Source organism: Leptidea sinapis, chromosome 18 (genome assembly GCF_905404315.1).
Source record: "Leptidea sinapis chromosome 18, ilLepSina1.1, whole genome shotgun sequence".
Taxonomy (NCBI): domain Eukaryota; kingdom Metazoa; phylum Arthropoda; class Insecta; order Lepidoptera; family Pieridae; genus Leptidea; species Leptidea sinapis.
The window spans coordinates 12023856-12037582 of NC_066282.1; the positions used below are offsets into that span (position 1 = coordinate 12023856).

General features: G+C 36.2%; 1 protein-coding gene across 3 annotated transcripts in view; it reads right to left on the reverse strand.

Annotated features, from left to right (window-relative positions):
- Positions 1-13727, reverse strand: part of LOC126969530 (arfGAP with SH3 domain, ANK repeat and PH domain-containing protein) — a 79379-nt gene that overhangs the window by 4767 nt on the left and 60885 nt on the right. For 2 of the 3 annotated variants that reach the window (XM_050815007.1, XM_050815006.1), the window contains exons 8-14: positions 11118-11340; positions 10202-10382; positions 7164-7445; positions 6340-6459; positions 5339-5501; positions 2908-3021; positions 743-849 (exon numbers count right to left, since the gene is read on the reverse strand). In XM_050815007.1, the coding sequence (XP_050670964.1) occupies positions 743-849; positions 2908-3021; positions 5339-5501; positions 6340-6459; positions 7164-7445; positions 10202-10382; positions 11118-11340 (1190 nt within the window). Of the gene's footprint in view, positions 1-742; positions 850-2907; positions 3022-5338; positions 5502-6339; positions 6460-7163; positions 7446-10201; positions 10383-11117; positions 11341-13727 lie in introns of those variants that run through there. The other variant, XM_050815008.1, reaches the window with a different exon arrangement.

Genomic DNA, 13727 nt, shown 5'->3' on the forward strand with positions numbered 1-13727 from the left:
TCTAGAATTTACTGAAATAGTATATAGAATGTTCCATTTTATTAAATATTATTTTTGTTATAGTTTAGATATTTTATTTTATATTTAAGTATTTAGTTATGTTTAAAGTACGGCAGCAAATTATATTCATATTGAAAATATTAATTCGATTAATATGGATGAATTAAACAAAGTAGGCTTATTAAGAAAAATCATACACTCCTTATTGTTAAAATATATTACATATTATTATTAATTTAAACAACTATTATTAGTTCTTATTTTTATATAAATACAATTTTATAAAATATGTTAGTTTTCGACTATTTACATAAATTAAATGTAGTAGATTTATTTGAAATAAAACTATGTTTGTCCCAATAGCAAGACAAATGGGGTTCCCACTAAGATATGGGGAGGGGGGACAAATGAGCTTGTGGTTCATATGACCACAGGTAGTAGTTACATGTAAGTTGTGAAAAGGTCTGCTTGATGAATAAGTAACTAATAATTAAAGTTATAAAAGTAATTTATATTTAAAAATTCTATGCTTACGATTTTTTTTATGATCTTTCTTCTTCGCGTTGTTTAAAAAAAAATTTTAAATTAACTTTTAAATTAATTTTAAGGTCATAAATTTTGGTTACAAATCCCACAAGCGAGAGTTATCACTTTTTAAAATAACAAATCGATGAAACTTTATTTCTTTTAATTGTCAAGTGAGCAGTTGTAGTGACGGTGGTTGTATTAGTTGTACAAGTACCTTTCTGGGTGGCGGCGTGGGTTCGTCCCGATGTGCTCCGTTGTGCAGCGAGTGTGCCGGGGGAGGGGTGGGGGGAGGCTGCTGCGGCCGATGCTTCACCGGCCCGCCTGGCGGGAAACACATTTGTTGTTTTATAAATGGATTAATTATGATCTTGTTTTCAGTGAGCTGGTGATTAACGGTTTGTATTCCGGTACCATCAGTGGTATTTAAACTCGAAAATTATGCAACCAACCTTTACAAGTTATTATTTAATAATAATAATGCTGACACACTATTACTCAAATGATCTTGCCCAAAACTAGGCATAGCCTGTACTATGGGTAAAAGACAACGATATATTTAAAACAATATACTTACTTAAACATTAATAAATACATATAAACATCCATGACTCGGAAACAAATATTCAAATTCATCATATAAATGATTGCATTGATTTATATCGAATCTTTAGTTTATTATTTAGATTAAATCAAATCAAATCAAAACAATTTATTGAAAGTAGGTATATAGAATACACTTTTCCCCCATAAATTATAAAGATTGATTGCACAAATCTCCAGTTTAGCCCAAAAAGCATGCAATAGTTGTCACTTAATTATTAATTATGAATTAAACCTAAGCTAATTTCATGGCAACAAAGAGATAAGTTGATTGACCTGTATCAATACCTCTGGACAGGCTGTTCCATGTGTTTGACAGCAAATTTTTTGTAAACTCATTTTGACGTATAATACAAATGGCTGCGAAGAAACGTACAATACTCTGAAGTATATTTGCATTTTGAATTAATTTCATTCGTTTTCCATGTTATTTATACTTCAAGAATCAACGTAATAAAGTGTAAAATTTTTTTTGTAAATAGTCCACCATCTATCGCTGTTTGCTGTGGTTGTCATCACTAGTTTTAGTACCGCAGATTCTCGCTACATGGCCAACAACGCCGAAATGGTGAATTTCAAACTGGCACAAAAGCACTTTGACAGCCGCCAGTCCAAAGGTATATAGTAGAGGTCAGTGTCCGGTACGCATTAGTAAGATGATTCGATGTCTCTGAGTCATAGATAAATAAATAAATATGTCGTTGTGACTTCTCTTACACCTATACAGATTACGCTCAATTTGGTGCTAGATAATATTTTATAACTAGAATGATAATAATTGGCATAAAAGGCATTTATTTTCTCAAAATTGATTCCTTTAGAATTCTTTTTGATGTCATTTCTTATACTACTAGATACTACTACCGCTTCGGAAACAAATGGCGCTCTGAGAGAGAAGAAGCGGCGCAAGAAACTCTCCCAGCATTCTTTTTTTTTGCGCTCTTTTCAATAAAAATATACAATATTGTACAGTCATTCCTATCGCTATAAAATAATCACAATCTAGTCCCAGGCTGTCCGATCATTTAGATATTCAGCAGTGGAGTAAAAGGATTTACGACAGAGCCATTTTTTTATAAAACATTTAAATTTATTTATAGATAATGCCTGAACAGTGGTTGGGACTTTATTATAGAAGTGTATACAAATGTATACACTTCTATAATAAAGTCCCAGACAACAAACTGACAAAGGGTAAATACCCTTAAAGGTATTATGTATCTTATGAAGCCTACTAGAATTAGTTACAAGCAATCCCTTATTTCTAGTGTTATAATAATGAAAATCACTATTAAGAGCAAAAAGGTTACGATTTTTGTGAACATATATTAATTTTTCATAAATGTACTGACAATGAACAGTCATAATATTTATTTCTTTAAATTTTTCTTTGAGAGACTGTCTATAACCAAGCTGATATATAGCATTGTTATTGTGAATATAATTTGATTGATGTTAGGAATATTTCTATTGCAGTTTTTATGAAAAGGTAGAACCATTGAGAAGTACATACTCACCAACGATATACATGAATAAGCTACAAACTGTTCTCAATTGTTGATTTATTATCTAGTAACAATAACTGTACAAATAATTATTAGTGTATATTAGAACTTAACGCCTACACATTAAGTTAAAAAAACAAAACTATCTAAAGACGCAGCGAGCATGTTATTAAATATAACACGTCTATTTGAGTTCGCGTTCTTCATTACGATTTAAAAGAAAAAAAAAAGATTATTTGTAAAATTCTTGATAATATTTTTATTTTGTACTCACTGTGTATAGACCTCGTGTCAGATGAAGGAGACGGGGATGGCGTGGGTCGCGGGTGTCCGAGCGAGACGGCAGGAGGGAGCGGGGCTGTTCTCTTCTTTAAACTACCAATATTATCTGTAATACATATAAATCATTATTTAATCATCACCGAGAACAACCATTTTCAAATGTATGTAATATGTTTTATAGTGAAACAAAAACTATTTAATTGTTGCTCTGTAAATAGAAATTTATTTTGTTATAAAACTTTCTAACTTTTACACTTTCAAACATTACAATTATTTACAAACCTGTAAAGCGAAACAACATTAAAAGCTATTGCTCCAATTTATATTTTAATAATCTAAAATGATTAATAGTATTTCTTTACAAATAATCCTTGTTAATTTTCAATTACATAAAACCAGAGTGAATACCGTTAAAGAAGGAACATAGTGCAAAGTGCTGTCACCACAGAATAAATAGGCATGTAAAACTTTGACATTTAAGGTCAAAGTTAATGTGTGGGAAATTTAAATTCAATGGAGAGCCAAAAGAGCTTCATTTACATGTATTTATTCATGAAAAACAATTTTGTTATTTTAAAGTGATATCCCCCACACCTTGGATACTAATGAGATATGTGAGTAATGTGTAAACATTACCGTGTTGCGGCCTGATGGGCGCCGTAGCTGGTGAACAAACTGGGTAAATGAGACTTAACATCTTATGTCTTAAGGTGCCGAGCGCAATCGTAGTGTCGCTCAGTATTTCAAAAATCCTGAGCGGCACTGCATTGTAATGGGCGGGGCGTATTTATTATCATCAGATGAACGTTCTACTCGTATTGTTTCTTATTTTCATTAAAAAAAAACCATTATTTATGAACGACTCGGGACTGGATGGATTGTTGGAGCCACAACCTGAGAATTGAACAAGACTTACGATCCATGCGTTACTCGAACGGTTGGCGTACATGGTGAGAGCGCTCGGACGGAACACGAGAGTCGCGGGTTCGAGCTCGTAAATTATTCATAAAGTTTGGTTATAAATTTATTTTGTATATTCATTTAAACAATAATATCCCGACGACCGGGCCTTGCTCGGATTTTTAAGAATGTACAAAACTTGAAAAAAAGAAAAAACTAACCGGACATCTTGATTTAAACCGGGGTCTTCTGCTTTCCGGATCACCCAATGTCCCATCTGAGCTATTACAGTTTTGTATATAGTGGCGAAATTTACCTTTGTATTCTAATGTCATTGCAGGTGTTTCTCATTAAAACACGGATAAAACTAAATTTTTTTTAAATTGAAACCTAGCTAGATCGATTTCTTGCCCCCGCAACTAATACAATACTAAATTTCATTAAAGTCGTTGTAGCCGTTTTCGAGATTCAGATTATATATATATATATACAAATAAAATTTGACTAAACAAAATTTTACGACCGATGCGGGACTTGAACCCACGACCTCTGGCGTTCCGTGCTAGTGTTCTAACCAACTGAGCTAACCGTTCGAGTGACGTACTGTCATTAAATCTTGCATGCTCTGTTCAACTCTCAGGTTGTGTGGCTTTATTTTTCAAATTTTATTTGTTTATTAATCCCAGAAGTTATGGTAATCACTTTAAGAACATAATAAATTGTTTATTTATATATTTATATTATACAAGAATTGCTCGTTTATAGTTATTTATGCAACTGTTGTGTAATAAGCGGCATTAAAACACGAATGTGGGTTAATAGTGTAAATAATAACATGAGTGTTTTAGTATCTAATTATCAACAGTTGCATACAAGACCTTATCTACACCCAGAATATGAATCCTCTTAAAGATTCTGAAACAGCTTACTGCTAACATTAAAACAGCCAGACCTAATAGTAACCTAATATCATCCATTACTGACTATATACCAAGTAACTAAGTATTACTGAAAGAAATATTTATTTTAGTAGTAATTTACATTTTGGGTAGTGCAATTATCAAAATTCACTTGAATATTAGGTTCTTTTGCAGCGTTTTGTTCCGGCAGTGTGCTGTCAAAACTTGAATCGCTCATTTTTTCAAGAAAAATGGCGGGGTTTCGAATAACCTTTTTTTTACGGCGCGCCGAGTTCTGGTAGTGTGGAACGCGCGTAAACGAAGATGTTCTTCTTTTGAAATTCATACAGATACTACGCATCGAGCAATAAGGATGTGGCTGTTTGTTGAAACTCTTTGTGCATGAAGGGATCGAAAAAAACCAAGGAGTGTTGTTATGAAATTCAGTACAACATTACAACACTCATTTGGATGATGTAATGGTTATTAGAACATTGGGTGGTTTAATGTTGGCAATAAGCTAACTGTTTCAGAATCTTTAATAGAGGATTTAAAGCATGGGTGTAGATAAAAGATGTAACATCACACTACAAAGTAGGATGAGACTAGTGTCAGGTAACTCACACACGTTGGCCCGGCGCGGCAGCGTGCTGGGAGTGGGCGGAGCGTGCTGCAGCGAGTCGCACGTGGACGAACGAGACCGCAGCACGGGGGACTCCCCGCCACCCGCGTACGACGGCGGCCGCGACCCAGGACACTTCTTCTCCGGTGTTACACTGCCGTTTTGCTACAAGTGAAATTATGTTTTGAAATACAAGAAAATAATTTAAAATCCGCTGAGTATACAAAAACTGAAATGGTAGGAATGAATGGGCAGGGTACATAGTTCGACGAACAGATGGCCCGTGGCGCAGTAAAGTCCTAGAATGGTGATAACGTATCGGTAGACGCAGGTCCGATTTCGTGAATGAAGTCACTCATCGAATTCCACTCGGACGGGCAGCGTTCGGGAGGCTCCGTAAAATCTTCTCGTCCCAAATACCACAGTGTCTGAAGGTGAAGATATTCAACCAGTGTATGTGTGATGACTTACGGTACGCAGACGTGGTCGCTAACTATGGTCTTTATGAGGAAGCTCAGAGTTTCTCTGCAAAATCAAATCAGAAATGAGGAAATCCGCAGGAGAACCACCGTCACCGATATAGCCCAAATGAATGCGAAACTGAAGTGACAGTGGACGGGGCACATAGTTCGACGGATCTGTACGTGGGAATAGAAATATCCTCGAATGGCGACCACGTACCGTAAGACGCAGTGTTAGTGGACCGACGATCTGGACAAGATCGCCGAAATACGTTGGATGAGGACAGTGCAAGACCAATCACCGTGAAAATCCTTGTTAAATGCCTTTGTCCTTCAGTGGACAAACTTCCGGCTGATGATGATGATACCGCAAATAGAAATGATACATTAATTAAATTCACTTTCAAATGCTTAGAAACAGTCGTCCTCAACACTAAACAATAGTAAACAACTCTTTGCCCTCTGTTCCATATCAAATGACAAAAAAAGGAATGAATATCCCCGTACATGATATATAATAATACTAAAATATATTTATTTACCCTTTCATCAATGACAGTGTCATCATCAGAGAAGTCTGTTGAGCCCTCATCATGAGACAGGTTCCAGTCAATGTTGATATTCTCAAATATATTCTTCTCCCGTTTGTCGACACCTTCCAACTGAAATATTTATTTTATTAGTATTAACTTGGCAAACTGACATAACTAAAATTGAGGGTGGCATGAATTTCTGCCTATCCAAAAAATAATTCCTGTGATGGATATGTAAAAACACATACCAACTTCCATAAAAATATCCATAAGTTAGAAATATTTTGTAATAATAATCATTGACAGAAGAATAACAATTATTGCTCACAAGCACAAAGAAGCAAATACTCAATTAATAATAATAATATTAAAGCCTTTTATTCCGAACCTTCATACATGTTGAACTTATTAATATTTGAGCTATATTTATAACATATCTCTTCGCTCGGTGTGCCTTGCATAAGCCTCCTCCAACAATTTCCAGTGATTTCTATCTGCCCCCACCTTAGCCAAACCTAAGGTTATTTTCAGCTCTTCTTCCCATTTAATCACTTTTCGAACTTAGCTCCTATGCCCATTGGGTACGAGACAGTCACCTGTTTGTTCCATTTTCCTTATTGACTACGGAGCATACTCGTATGTCCAGTCCACCTCCATTTTAGTTGGTCGACGCAATAGGTGTCCGTAAGTTTTGTTCTATAACTGATGTCTGACTTTGTCTTTTAGCTTTCACTCTAGAAAACTCCTTTCTATAGCTCTCTGACTTTTAGTGAAAGCCCAGGTTTCACAGGCATATGTGACTCAGTTAGTTAAACAAAAATAACAGAACCTACCAACTCCATGCACGCAATATGACCCAAATGCCTCGCGATCTGCAGTGGAGTCCTTCCATTGAGGTCCTTCAGCGTGGTGTCAGCCCCGGCCTTCAGGAGCAGCTTCATGGGTTCGGTGCGGTCGGTGGCTGCACACAGATGCAGCGCTGTCATGCCGGAGAGTGTCGCCTTGTCCAACACCTGTGAGCCTCCGTTCTGCACCAGGAAATCGACGATGTGCAAACATGAGCCGTCCCCCAGCTCCCGTGATATCGCTAGGTGGAGAGGTGTTTCGCCGCAATCCTGAAAAGACACATGGTACATGCTTATATCATTTATAAGTTAAATGAGACTTAACATCTTATGTCTCAAGATGACAAGCGCAATTGTGGTGCCGGTCAGAATTTTTGGGTTTTTCAATAATCCTCAGCGGCACTGCATTGTAATAGGCAGGGCGTATCACCAGCTGAACCCGGCATGCGTTGCAATGCCACGCTACGTACAAAGAAAATAAATTCATTCGTTATAGATTTTTGGGGCCAGGAAATGGGCGTCCCATGAACACGCTTTCGGAATGCATAGTGAACAAACATACAAGCGTTGAGTTTTATTTATACAGTAGATAACTGAGGTTAGTTATATCAGGAATGAGCATTAGTTATCACTAAAAATTAAGCAAAAAACACAAGTCAAGTTTGGCAAGTGCACTGTGACCATACATACCAAAAGGACTAGCAATTTTGACTTATCAAAAATTAAGAGAATTTTATCTATTTAACTCTAAGTTCTGAACAAAGTATACTAAATATTTCAACTGTTCCCTTCTATATCTATTAGAAATATCATGTTTGACTTTTAGTGAATTACTTATCATGACTTCACGTACTTAACAACAACTAGCAGTTACTTTTATTGAATAATGCATATCATAACGCATAATACATAGCTTGAAGAATTAGTTGTTTGGTATAATATCTTTCCAATAAAGTAAAAAAAATATCACATCTTTTTGTTATTCCTTCCATAATAGTCGGTAAATTGACAAAAGTTTCCCTAAGTTTCCAAAAATTTCATCGCGTGCACAAAACAATATCACGTAACTTCCACGGTCAAGGTTATGCGGGCAAACCCACCATTATTGAATAATTTATGTCGTCTTGGCCCTTAAATGTCATGTTTAACAGGTAATAAATTATTAAACATTATTCCAGGACAACTACTAAAGGGCACAGTTATAATGAGAATACTATACTAATATTAAATCGTTTTAGAAGGCCCTCCTACTGTCGAACTTTAAGTTGTAGGTGTTAATCGTTAATGATGGTATTAATTATAGCTTACGATACTATAACTACTAACAATTTCGCCTAAAAGATGAACCGATTTGGCCTAGGAAAAACTAAGTTTGTCCTAAAATCATGATTGTCCAGTAACAAAACACATAACGCTACAACAGGTTTAACTAAGGCATTGTGATAAAGCAGATGCGATTACTAATTATGACAGTAATCACGACCATCGTGTTCACGTAGGATCCTTACACAAACAATAAATTCAAGCTTTTTTTTTTCTTTTGGTACAAATAAAATTCGTATATTATAATCCCAGAAGTGAGGAAAATGATGGAAAAACAATAAATTGTTTAGATCTGAAAGAGCGACATCTCAAGTCAATTTCCTAATATGCAGGGTTGAGCTTAAAGCACTCGCTAGGACACTCCAGACATCGGACACACATTCCGAAAGCTCGCGTTAAACTGAATAACAAATTACAAATACTTAAATAAAATGGCGAAAATAAATAAAGGCGTAAATACCCCACAATTCTAGTTCGTCGATACTTTATTTACAATTACTAACCAACAATCTAAATAAGGCATTAAAAACTAGTAGTTTTGTGTTATTCGAATGTTTTAATATTTTTATCAATTAATAAATTAATTAATGGAGAAGCTTTGTAAAAAAATAGTTTATTTTTGTAAGTTCAATACTTACGAAACCACTGTTTCCTGAGTGTTTTCCTGAGCATCGAACAAGTGGGAGGCTCCTTTGCACAGGATGCCGGCTAGATTATGGATACCACGACGGCGCCTATTTCTGCCGTGAAGCAGTAATGTGTTAGCATTACTGTGTTTCGGTCTGAAGGGCGCTGTAGCTAGTGAAATTACTGGGCAAATGAGACCTAACATCTTATGTCTCAAGGTGACGAGCGCAGTTGTAGTGCCGCTCAGAATTTTTGGGGTTTTTCAAGAATCCTGAGCGGTTCTGCATTGTAATGGGCAGGTCGTATCCATTACCATCAGCTGTGCGTCCTGATGGTGTCGTCCCTTATTTTCATAAAACACAAAAAAATAAGTTGGTACGATTTTTTATACGTTGCTTTCAAATTACAAACAAGTAATAAATTGTTATTGTTTAGTTCTTCCTTATTCACGATCATTATCTTTAAACTACTTCATAATTTATAAAAATTAAAATTCTGAAGCTGCTTAGTTTTAAATACCTTGGTAGGTGTAGTATTTTTACAATAATCATTACAGAACAATTTCAAAATAGACTTAAACTTGAAATATTCAAGTTCATTGAATCATTGACCCAGTCACCCAAATCTTACAGGACATTTAAATTTGTTCAAAATGAAAAGTCTACTGTATGACAAAACCACTGCACGGATAACGTTAATTTTTGGTATAACCTACATTTATTTCATATAAGCTGTTTCCATACTGTATATTTCTTTTGTGCGTCTGTTGTAACTGAACTTCTCCTAAACGGCTGGACCGATTATAATGAAACTTTCTGTGTGTCTTCAGGTGGATTCGAGAATGGTTTAGATTCACAATTGAACTAACTCTTAAACAGCTGGACCGATTCTGATGATTTTTTGTGGGTTCCTGTGAACTTGAGGTTGGTTTAGATTCTCAATTCTGTCCATATAATATAATTCTCCTGCTCATGTGTATGTTAGTGAACTCCTTCTAACAGCTGGACCGATTTTTCAAATTTAAGACGTGTTGTACTGGACAACGTCTGTCGGGTCCACTAGTATAATATAGTTACCGAGCTGGGCAGCGCGGCAGCCAGGTCTGCTCCCTCGGCGTAGGCCTGCAGCAAGTTGTGCAGGTGTCGGTTGTTGACGGCGTGCTCCACCTCCGACAGCCGCTCGGCCTCGTCCCGGCAGGTGCGCTCCACCCACGACCGCACCACGTACTTCTCCCGGATGAACCGGAGACGCTCGTCCCTGCAAATTGACTGCGATAAGCCAAACTGAACTATCGTCTCACTTTTGATGTTATACTTCATTTGGCGCGTTAGGGAAAAATTGTGAGAGTGAATTTTTAGGGAAAAATTGTGAGTGTATTTTTAGGGATAAATTGTGAGTGAATTTTAGGGAAAAATTGTGAGTGTGAATTTTTAGGGAAAAATTGTGAGAGTGAATTTTCGCAATGCGCGCGCACACCGTCACGCATATTCGAACGTTTTTATATTTATATGAAAATAAGGGACGAGACGAGCAGGTCGTTCAGTGCCACTCAGGATTCTTAAAAAAGCCAAAAAATTCGGTGCGGCACTACAAATGCGCTCGTCACTTTGAGACGAGATGTTAACTTCAAAATGCGAGTACGTGACATATCACGTGCTGGTGATATCATAATATCACCAGCACTGTAGAGGAACGCCATACATCTACATGGTTAGAATGATCCATGCTTGTGACGTGTCGTGCGAAGGTGGAATTTTGCGGCAGGAATAATTTTAAACAGATCTTCGCGATACTCTTTGTGATAGATATGGTAGACACCGTATTATATCAAAGCAACACCAAGTGGTTAAAAGCTGACAATTCGACCAGCTCTGCGCTGCACAGCGCGTTCAAATAACTTGAAGTCAGTCATTATTTTTTGTTCCAAAATAAATTCCCTGAAAATTGGTTTCGTAACTTAGGTACTTTAATATTAAAATAATGGACACTGACATGGTACTGGCCGGTTTCAGTTTGAGTCTGTCGTCGAGGGTGTTCTCCATCACGTCGTTGAACAGCTGGTTGCCCATATGCCGCGCCAGGAGTAGCTGTGATGTGCTCAGGCGGTCCAAGGTGAGAGACTGGATCCGCGATATGTGCACGCCCAGCTCCCGGTGGATTCCAGAACACTCTATACACACTATTATACCGAAGTTTGTTGACAGCCATGTGGGGTCTGAAAATAATAAACACAAAAATTACAATATTAAAACAATATGTCTTTTAAATACTTGTCACCCGTAGTGACACATATTGTGGTTTCCTTAGGGATAGTCGCTTGTGGAGTGTCACATTTATCGAAAAACTAGCTGACCCGACAAACGTTGGTCAGTTCATAATAAAAACACTAACAAATAAAGAAACAAAAATATTTCTGAACGATGCTATGTCGCATTATGTGTTAACGCCCCGCAAACCCTCTTGTGAAGAAATTTTCGTAAAATCTGTTTAGCTAATGGAATATTAGGTGCAAATCTTTAATCTATACTAATATATAAAGCTTGCTGTAAGAGTTTGTTTGAACGAGCTAATCTCGGGAACTACTGGTCCGATTTGATATGTTCATGACTTGTTCGATGTGTTATCTAGCCCATTTATCGAGGAACGTTATAATTTATCATCACGCTAGGACCAATAGTAATTTATATGGCAAAACAACGTTTGCCAGGTCAGCTAATACTAGCTGATTATTAATGTGAATGTAAGTTTGTTTGTCACGCTTTTACGCCGGCGCTACTGAACCGATTTTGATAAAATGTGGAACAGTGATAGACTAGGGCTTGGAAAGGACATAGTCTACATTGTATCCCGGAAAAAATCATTGTTCTGAACTGAAATTCACGTCGATGAGCTATAACCAATAGTATGTTTAGTTTGCCATATCAATCTTCCTCGAAATAAGATTCATATAATATGTTAGAAACGGGAGTGAAAACTCTATTATTTTTAAAAACCCTTTATCTATGCGGACGAAGTCGCGGGCATCAGCAAGTAATATATACAGGGTGACAGGTTACGCCAAACTATTCCCGTTAAGGGTTATCATTTACATCTTTTCCGACTGATTTGACTATGTCTCCACCCTATCCTAAAACTAACCATTTACGAGATAATTGGATTTAAGTTTTTTTTAAAAACTACCAGTTTTTCGGCTCGATGTCGAACGTTGTAAAGATGGCAAGAAAGGCGGGAAAGATCACCTCCTATCAACTGAGCCCCAATCCCAAAGCCCGTCCCTACATGACAAAAGAAGCTAACATAAAAACACCAGTACCTAAAACACGTACAGACGAAAACATTCCATATTACATCGAATAAAATTTAAATACCAAGACAAAAACGTTCGTTTCAACATTCAATAAAATGCTGAATAATGGCTAGAACAACTTCAGCAGATGTATACAAGATTCCATAATCAATATTACATTCGGGTATTTCAAACGAGCTGACAGTATCACGTGAGTCGCCATGTGAACATAAAAACACTTACCCATTTACCTAGTGTTGCGTGCACAATGCGTTCGTATTATGCAATGATTGTGACTCGAACCAGTCAACCGTTGAAACAATACTTGCGATTTTTATCCATAATTAACGCGTTCTTATAGTCGCTCGTTTATATTAAACAATTGAATGTGTGTCAAGGAAACATATTGAGCTATTTGCAAAGAGTGATACTGAAAATTTATCTGCATAACCGAATAATGAGTTTCTATCTGTTGAACTAAAAGTAAGATAAGTTGATAATAATGCTAAATTTCGTTTTAAATGAGAATAGTATCTACATGCCTCAGAGTTTTTGCGGAATTATGTTCAAAATACATAATGTCACATTTTGGAGGGTTAAAATGTTGATGTCGGTTCGGAAAGTTCCCGTCGTCTACTTAAAATAAAAACAATTGGCAGTTGTAGAGACTACCGATAGAAGTGAAAATTGTGAATAATTAATTTCAATTTATTTTTAAAACTTATTTTCACTAATATATTAATCAAACAAAGACACTATTTCATTTTCACCGTATATACACATTGAACTTTTCACTAAATCCATTCTATTTCACTTATAAGATATACACAGCACTAATGTTGCACAATACGTCAGCTGTATAGCTACAGATATACTGCTATAAGCATTTCAGTAACGCGAACTCACAAGATTTCACCATCCATTTCTCTCCAAAAACTAAATCGTTGTTTATTTTTAATATATACTATTGATAAATATTCTATCGATGCTTGTTTTGCCCACCGTAATAAAGCGACGATGTGACGTCATCATTGCCAGGTCCAGAGATAAAGTAACCGGGTAGTACAGATTTTATCACAACATTAGTCACTTTAACTTACGAGATTCATTCGTGCGTCATGCTTATTTTAATATGTCAACAGTAACTATCACAATACGAAAGTAAAAACAAAAAAAAAAAAAAAAAAACAAAAATCTCAAGCACAGAACTAAATATTACTTGACATAGTGGAATGCAGTTATTAATTTAGACTTTTCTTTTTATTCTCGAACGTTACAAAAGTTCGCTCGCAGACGAAATTTCCGCTTGAGTCGCC